The sequence below is a fragment of the Formica exsecta genome, unplaced genomic scaffold (genome assembly GCF_003651465.1).
Source record: "Formica exsecta isolate Colony F162 unplaced genomic scaffold, ASM365146v1 scaffold662, whole genome shotgun sequence".
NCBI lineage: Eukaryota > Metazoa > Arthropoda > Insecta > Hymenoptera > Formicidae > Formica > Formica exsecta.
In genome coordinates this window covers 337,148-346,407 of record NW_021853425.1, presented here as the reverse complement: position 1 = coordinate 346,407, position 9,260 = coordinate 337,148, and the positions used below count along the sequence as shown (strand labels likewise).

Below are 9,260 nucleotides of genomic sequence, written 5' to 3'. Positions count from 1 at the left end.
GGGAAAGAGAGCGAGACAGAACGGAGCTGTCGTCCTCCGCATAGTTCAAGGGGTGATTCGTCACGGGCGTGAGCTAACGACGACGACGACGGCGACGTTCCATCGTAATCACGTCATCGACGTCCACGACGCTCGACTTCTTTCTCTATATCGAGATATTTATCTCGCGACGTTGTTACTAGCATACCGTTGCGTCGTCGCTCACGGGAGTCTCCGATGTCGACCGGTAGTGGACTTGTCCGCTACCGGACACTACCGGATCGATTATGCTGATGTACGAGAGGTACGGTGCCGTGGAATTTTTCAAAGTCGGGAATCCAAGTTTCATCGAAGATCAGAAGTTTATTTATAGATAATGAGCGCGATACGCATGACGTGCGAAAAAATATTGATTTCTAAAATAAGAGTATAACGCAATTGTAGCGGCGTACATGATATGCTTCCGATATAAAAGTGATCAGAGTTAACGCGGATATTTGCGCGATGGAAAGTAATTTTATAATTACTCATCATGGGAGGAGATTTATGAAAAAAGCGCAACTTAACGGAGACGTCGCGAGCGAGCGAAAAATATATCATGCCAGCGACAACGGAGTGAAAGGAAGAATCAGTTCGAGTCACATCCGTCATACCGTTGGTATTTTAAAATTCCGCGGACTACAAAAATCATTTCTCTCTCTCTCTCTCTTTTGCCGTGAATGTTTTTTTCCATTACGTAAGAATATCGCTTTATACGACAGCAAGGAGAATCCACCTTGTTCTTCCAATCGCGATGAATAGAAGCGACGACAAGACGACGATGGAGATTGTGGCGAAATCTGCTTCGGCGCGCCGTGCGAATAATTGCACGAAATATCGATTTTCGACAGTCAATGGGGCGTGTTCGAGTCCTTCTCCGCCTTGTCCACAACGCTTTTACAGGCGCTGAAGAGACGCGGTCGAGTGTTCGAGGGAACGAGGTGGTCGTTCGGAGAAGGCAGGAAAAAGAGAGAGAAACGAGAAGAAGGAAGATCAGGTAGAGGATAGTCGGCAGCCCGGACTGACCAGCGGGTGCTCCGGATCCGACTGGACCGGTTTTGCTTGGATTCCCTAGGAGTCCTAGCCTTCGGGACTCTGCAAGACTGGCTCTCGTTCTCTGGGATTCTCTCTGATGCTGACCGGTCAGCACCGGTTACCGGTCACTACGACGCAGAGCAGCTCGGGACGAGCTCTCGTCGCTCGTCTCAGATCTCTTTCTCTCTCTCTCTCTCTCTTCTCCCTCGACTTTTTTCTTCTTTCTTCCTCCCCTCCTCTTCCATTCTGGTCCAGGGAGGAAGTTTCACGCCGCATCGCCGGCGCGCGGTTCCAGCCGTGCTACCACAGCTAGATTTCAACGTATCATTTATCATCAACCGCCTCCTGCACGCGCTTCTGCCGCTCTGATGACTTGATACCGAAGGCGACGGTCTCGCGACACTGATACGTCCGACTTTCATCTCGTCCGTGGATCCTGCTGTGATTAGAATTTACCAGGAATTCGCGCTCCGATCTTTTCTGATTCCGCGTTAGCTCGATTATTAATTAATGGTTCGGTCAATATCGTGGATCGATAACTCTCGGGTTTCTCACCGGAAGAAGATTACGACGCGATCTCGCCGTCAGTTAGAGGGGGGATCGCGCTTTTTATCCTCGTTTCGAGATGTTTCTTCAAGGTGTTAAAATCCAGTTTAGAAATCGAGTTCAGCCTCCTGAAACGGTTCTGTGCGACCGTTATAGGTGAGGATGGCGGAGACCTTCGTTCTGGAAAAGTGGACTGGCCAGCAGTCAGTTGCATCGCGATTTTGTCTACTTGGCAATATGCGTGAAAAGAGGCGGTAGTCGAGAAAAAAAGAGTTGCGCGCAAGCCTTGCTCGGCAAGGGTGGCAGGAGCTCTTCTACTTCATTGTGGGAACGTCTCGATGATGGATTCGGTCATTAATTAAGCCAGCTAAGTGGGTACCTCCTGGCTCATTTTTTAGCCGCGTTCGAGCAACGAACTACTTGATACACGAGACGTCCATCTCTCTATATCACATTCTGTCGTTTATTTATTATTTAACTGCCCAACAGATTAAATTCAGAGCTTCTCTAACTGCTTGTTTACTCTCTTAAGTATTAATATACCGGATTAATTAACGCGTTTAACACCACATGAATTAGCGCTGACCGGCAATAATATAAGAGAATTATGCATACCTAATTTTTTCTCGCGCGACCACGCGGCAAGTCACGCAAAATTTATGCGCCATTGAACGCGTTAAATTATATAATTATTTCTACGTAATAAATCCTTCATACATGTAATATTTTATAACTGCTGCTTGATTCGCATTAAGTTTGAGGGGCTATAACCCATCTCGCTGCTTCGTGCGTTAACAACTTTATTACGAGACCTCATAATCTGCACGAGATCTCGTACATGAAATCAAAGTACAGAAAATGCGAGAAGAGAGAGACAGAGAGAAATCATAGATTGACGTGTTTAAAGCTCGATAAAGATGATAAAACTTAAGTTTTAGATCTGCATCTTTGTCAAAAGATTCTACGAAATATATATTTGTTAAGAAAAGTATAGATAAAAACGAAAAAGAAATCCATTAACATTTCATTGCTCAAGTACATTCGCGCCGTCTGCAAAAGTTATTCAGAAGAGCTTGTCGGACACGAAGAGCTCGGCGCACGTTCCTAAAGAAAGATCGACACGTAGGTCAAACCTCACCGAGTCATCGGGAATTATGCTACCTGCATGCTAACACATTTTTTGCGCTTGCGTGCGCGACAGGTGATACACGCGTGACGCTCGTATGAGATTTCGGGAAATCGTGCGCGTGGAAGGGCGGCCGTGAAGTGGAACGTCGGGATTATCGTCACTGTCCGACGCTTTTAAAGGTCCCATTAGCCACGGCATGTCATGCCGGTGGTAAAAGAGCGCAGCTGATGAATAGCGCTATGATCGTGGCGTTCGAAGGGTAAAGTCTATCCGTCCGCGCCACCATTCATTATGCCTCTCTTTTTTACGAAATAAACCGGAGGCACGCACGACGCTTCCGTAATGGCATTTACGTAATCGCCGTGGCTGTCTCTCGGAAAAATCGCCTCGATGATGTATATAATCCTGTTCGACCTCTCTTTGAGTCGGTTTAAGTTGCCCGAATTGTCGAAGTTACCACAATTCTAATACTTGTTCTAAGAATTTTGAAATTTTCTAATGAGATTCGTAGAGTACAATATTAATATGATTTACATTGGAATAGTATTTTACACGCGGTGAAATTACGCGAACTTGAAAGTGCCTTTTCGAACTTCGAGACTTAATTAGCGTGAAATAACAAACCGAATATGTACATCTATTTTTATTTATGCGGCACCAATCACAAATGGTATGCCGGCCACGATATGTCATTAAACTTGCGGCTATTACAATATAACGAGCAAACATATGAAAGCACTGAATTAGAAATCAATATGAAACGATGCGCGACGCTAACAGTGTACGGTGATTAATAGTAAACGCGTCGGCTTTTTTCTCATCTAATTTATTCGCCCGTGAGATCACATTTTTCCGGCGTGCACGCCTTAATAACCTTTTAATGTTGTGCTAATGACGGCACTTTGCCGAGACTAATGATTTGGATCGTCCAACGCTAACGACAGCGTCATCGACATTCAACAGTAACAGGGCCGCTGTGCAACCGCACACGTCGATTACGATGAAGATGAAGATTTATGTAAAAATATTCCACCGCTGAATCGCGTTAATAATACGAACCCACTATTTTATTACAAAAATAACAACGACTCTTTCAGGCCAATTTCTAATCCGTCCGTTCGTGCGATTATACTTGATAATAATGTAATTAATATAATCCTGATGAGAGATTATGCACTACTTAAGCGATTAGATAATATATATAATCTGTTACAGCACTGCCGGCATATTAGTAGCATCCAATCAATTGGCTGTCATTAAAGTAAACGTGTAGCAATAGCGCCCATTACGCATATTTAACATCACATTTGTACATGTCATTTTGGCGAGAGATTCTCGATTCCTTTGCATTTGCGTTCGCGATTTTTGCAAGCGCGAAGGAAGAAGAAAAATATCGCAATTTATTCGAGATTTGTTATAAAGTATACATGTGGATTTTACATATTTAATAATCTTTTACTAATAATTATATAATTTCACTGAATTCAGAGAGTTTGATTCATAACTTTCTAATAATTTTTTCTTCACGTGTGAGACCGACTATTTCAATTTTTATCTAGATTGTAGTTTACCGGGCCTCTTTTAATGCACGTGAAATTTGCGTATCGATATGCATGATTTGCGTGTCATGCAACACACCCGGCGAGGCGATCGCGAACAATGGGCCTCGTTTCCTCAAAACGCAAAAATTAGCATTGCCTATGGGCAGAGAAAGAGAGTAAGTTTGCGGTAAAAAAGAAAAGATACCGTTCGATGCAGGCGATGCATCCATGTAACAATGATAATTGCAAGTTGTTTCCTTCCGTGACACCATCGCGCGATCATCCGAAAATAAGCGTTTGTAATGGTATATCTTTCTTCCCCTCGCCAGTGGTCCGGCGGGTCTTTCTTCGTTGCTGCGTCTCTTCCGCCTCTCGTCCTTCGGGCACACGGCTATCTTGACCGTCGTGTAAAAGCCGCTGCATATTTTGATATAGCACGCTCCAAGAATGACATTTTTTTATTCATCTACGACAAAAATGGCAGGCGATTTGTTAAGATTATTCAATGATCGAAATATGGATTTTGGGTCTTACATTTTTAACATCGTATTTATTGTATGACACATTTTCCTCTCTTTCTAATAAAATATTCAATTTATCGTATACATAGAATAGACATAATAGGAATTTATAAAAAAATGATCACTTTCGAAAGAAATAATCTAATAGACCATATTTTCTTCAATGAATATTTCAAGTCGGTTTTATTGAATAATAAATTATGCAGAATTACGAAGGGTTTTTGGATCTGCCTGTATATCCGCGGATTCCATCTCGTGGGCCCTACGGTGTAACAAGCGAACGCGCATAATGATATTAATCAGGGCGGTGTGTTCGGCTTCCTTAAAATTGCCGGCAGGCTCAATTTCTCACTTAAAATCTAATTAGAGCTTGCCGGAGCTCGAGCTGCCGTAGGCCGACCAGAGAACATATGAGGAGAAGTGGGGGAGAAAGGAACGAGATCGCGAGAGATAAAGAGAAAGAGAGAAAGAGAGGGTGCCCCTCTCTCTTCCTTTCTCGACACAAGCAAGCCGCGAGTTTGACCTCGGAATAAAGACGGATCCCAACCTAAGGCCCTACTTTGCGAAATTGCAGTTTCCTGCCCTCGGATTGCCGATCGTCCCCCGGACCCATTTTCGGCCCCACCGAACTCAACGGGCCCCGACCAACTCGGCCGCAGCTCCACCGAGTTCAGTCAGGGCCTCCGAACAAGCATCCAGCCGTCAAGGATCGGTCGTCAAGGCTCTTGGGACGTCCGGGACGCGTCATCCGTCGATCGTGCGCAGTCAGGACACTCGGATGGACTCAAATATCGTCGGATTTGAGGTGAGATATTTTTTTATCGTTGCGAGCAAATCCTACCTTGCCATTTAAAGTTTAAAATTCTCAAACTTTCAAGCTTGAAAAAATATCATGATACATAAGGTTTTTTTGTGTAGAAAATGAAAGAAGAAAATATTCTTCGATTTTTATAGCTGGAGAAATTATCTCGTCATGTTTCTTTTTAATATCTTTTTCTTGGCTGTATATTCCTGAATTTTTAAAAATTGTTACTTTCTAGAATTAGAAATGTCCCGACAGCTGATTGTTATGCAAACATTTGACATTTCGCGTTTCGGCTTTCGCTCGCGGATTTCAGTAACATTGATAACGATAAAATACGGTTCGGTTTCTCCGCGATCGATAGGCTGGTATCACTCGTTTTCAGAATACATCGATGTTCGATGCATAATTACATGTATCTATCGTTAAATCACGAAGATCGCGCATGTCGAGGGATGCGTAAGGGAGTATGCACGGAGGATGATAAAAAAAAAGAGCAAGAGAGGAGAGGGTGACAGGAGCAAAAAAGACGGCCAATCGTTAGCAAGGTACAAATTTCGCCATTTGCTGCAATAAACCTTCGAAACCGCTTGTAACTTCTTCTTATGGGAGGCATGAGTAATCACCTTGTTAGCCCTTATGGCCTATAGCCCTCGTGCTCACTCCCTCATCCTTGGGAGGGACAACAACAGCAACAACAACAGCGAACGGATGCACGTATCGATAAAAGAAGGAAAAAGAAAAAAGCGAGAGAGAGAGAGAGAGACAGAGATAAAAAAAAATAGAGAAGGAGAGGTAGAGAAACGATAGGGGTACCAAACACACGCAATATATGTACCCCATCGACACCGGGTGTAACGAGTGAAGTAAAGGAACTAAAAATCACTATAAAAGAAAGAGTAAGCTGAGATGATGGAGAAAGGGAACGGAAAGAGGGAGAAGATTGTAGCAGGGAACAGGAAAAAATCAATGGGGGCGACAGATAGAGAAAGAGACTATAAGGGGCGGAAAGATACAAGTAGATAAGAGAATCTCAGATATTGCCGTGATGCTTCTTTCCCGCGTGAAAAAATCAATGGGGGCGACAGATAGAGAAAGAGACTATAAGGGGCGGAAAGATACAAGTAGATAAGAGAACGGCGGATCTCAGATATTGCCGTAATGCTTCTTTCCCGCGTACTATCCATCCATTTTCCACCTTAAAATCTAACTACACCGTGTATATTGTCGTTCGCATCTCTGGTATTTTGCGCGTCTCACGTCACTCGTTTCCGCGATGCGCTCCTTAATTAACAGCACAATAAAAGGAATGGCTTAGATAGATGAGGCGAGAAATCGTCGGCGAGTGCGAGTTTGAAATGCTTGCACGCGATATGAGAGATACACGTTGACGGTATGTAATATCGAAACCTTGATAAGAATGCCTTTTTACAGAGTACTTGTTCTCGTTCATTCCCTTAGTGGGAGATTTTTTTTTGGACTTGATTCCAGTTGCTCCTTAAAGAGAAATACGATGATGGTAAGCTGATATAAAACTTGTAACGTTATATATATAATATTATGTGAGAAAAAAAAATTTTGATTAATTAACGCGTCAAGTAGAAACATAGTAAAAACACGGAAGAATTAATTAATTCTATAGCATCATACAATTTAAATTGACACTCACTAAATTAGCAGAATTAAATTTTAACTTTGTTATTTACTAGTTTTTATTATATATATAATATAAAAATTGGAAATAAATTGTATGTAAATGAAATGTTTTTGGCAAACGACATGAGACATCAACCGTAGTGAGCGATTGTGTTTTGACGTAGAGGAATAAAAACGGGGGAAACGAGCGAGTAAAAAGGGACCCTAAACTTTTATTTTCGGCTATATAATTCTTATTCTTCTATTTTGTCGCTATCTCGAAACAATACGAAGCATTTATCGCCGTAATACTAATTGTATTTGGACTACATTTTTTATACGGCCAGCTGATTTTTATAATTAGTGGTTTAATAATGTTAATATATGTGCATGTAAATTTAAAATACCCAAGTTAACTTTTGTCTGACATCATAATAATTATGGTCGATATTTCCTGCGATTGGCGGCAATCGCGTATTACATCCATTAAGATTCGAAATTTATGACGTATTACGTTGTAAAAAAATAATATTTTGATAGCAAAAACCTTTATATTTTGGTAAGGAATAAATTTTATCGTAAAGAAAAGAAACTATATCCTCTCGTATTGAATACAATCATCTAATTATCTAATTAAGTTGTAAATTTGTATATAGACACACGACTCCCGACGTGTGATCAATATTTTTTCTCGAAAGACGTTGGAGGATCGAGCATCTCGTGTTTCTCGCAACGCGAAGAATTTCGCTTGAAACGGGTTGTCGGTCCGGGCTTGCACGACGCCTTCGGAATTCCTTTTTCCTCGTAATTCTCACCGGACCTCCAACTTCGCGATACACGTACAGACGTATACGCGCCGCACACGTGCGCGAGGAAGTCGCGTGGCCCCATATCTTAAGAGGAAACCAGGGGGGGTCCCGGCCGAAGGACAGCGAATGGGGACTAACACTGTTTTATCGTGTAGCCAATTAATAACGTTTCTCCAGGGTTCCTCCAGCTCCTCTCTCCGTTCGCCGCCGTCCAGCAGCCTTCTCTCCGCGAAGAAGAGATCTCGCTTTAGATATCCCCCTGCTCTCTCTCGTAGACTCCCCAAAGACGACATCTCGCCGGGCCCCGTGACTGCTCGATCTCGCGCGCTTTTATTTGCGATGTCCACTCCGCGGGATCGTGCCGCGGGACAGTAATGAGTTAAAGCGTCACGGACGCAAACGAAATATTAACGATTCCGTATTTACGTATCGCAACAACGCGAAGAGATGCGAGAGTAATCGTACGCCGGACATTTCGAGAATGCCCAATGAGAATAAGAATTGCCTTTGTGTTTTAGCTTACAGAGTTGTGTCGCGCATCGTCCTCCTGCAAGCAATTCTCCAGAATCCAGTCGCAGCCAGGCATCGTGTCTCAGTGTGGAAATACATAATTATATAGAATTTACGGTATAAGTTGTGTTAAATCAATGTTAATCGCTGTAGCGAAGTGGGGTATTATAATAAATACATTATTTTATGTATATTTTGCTTGTGTGCCACTCTCATTTTCTTCTCGAGAAAACCGCTCCTTCTTCCAAAAACTTCGAAATATTCCTTCGAATAAAAATAAGTTCTGATGATCGAACGAAACCGTACGTCGATTATAGGATAAAATCTGGCTGAATCCCGGTTAATTGGATCGCGTAATCAACGAAATCCACGAATAGCGTAGGAAAAATGTTCAAGTCGTGACAAGACTACCTCGTCGCTGCGGAGCCGAAATCTCATTCGAGCACGCGGGTCGTCGTTTAATTACAGTCTTCCAAAGTCGTTTGGAATTTGGCGACGGACTCTACGTCCCACGGAATTTGTCGAACGCGTCTAATTCCTGTTCTTCTTTTCCGCGCGGTAAACGGATCGTGTTACGATTACGAGGCACGGTCGTAATCGCTTTTAAAGACACTTTCGGAGCTTACGGCACGAAAGAACTTTTCTCCGGGACACAAAGAAACTCAGCTTTTCTCCACGATCGTTCGCCGTGTCTGTGTGCACCGGGGGAAAGAG

The 9,260-nt window shown here is 42.9% G+C and overlaps 1 protein-coding gene across 1 annotated transcript in view; it reads left to right on the top strand.

Annotated features, from left to right (window-relative positions):
- The window catches only part of LOC115242962, a 31,208-nt gene extending 22,473 nt beyond the window's left edge, over positions 1-8,735 (top strand). Inside the window, exons 3-4 of the mRNA XM_029819598.1 lie at positions 5,365-5,595; positions 8,555-8,735. Coding sequence (XP_029675458.1) covers positions 5,365-5,595; positions 8,555-8,647 — 324 coding nt within the window. The 3' untranslated portion in view covers positions 8,648-8,735. The remainder of the gene's footprint in view (positions 1-5,364; positions 5,596-8,554) is intronic.
- Positions 8,736-9,260: the final 525 nt, after the last annotated feature.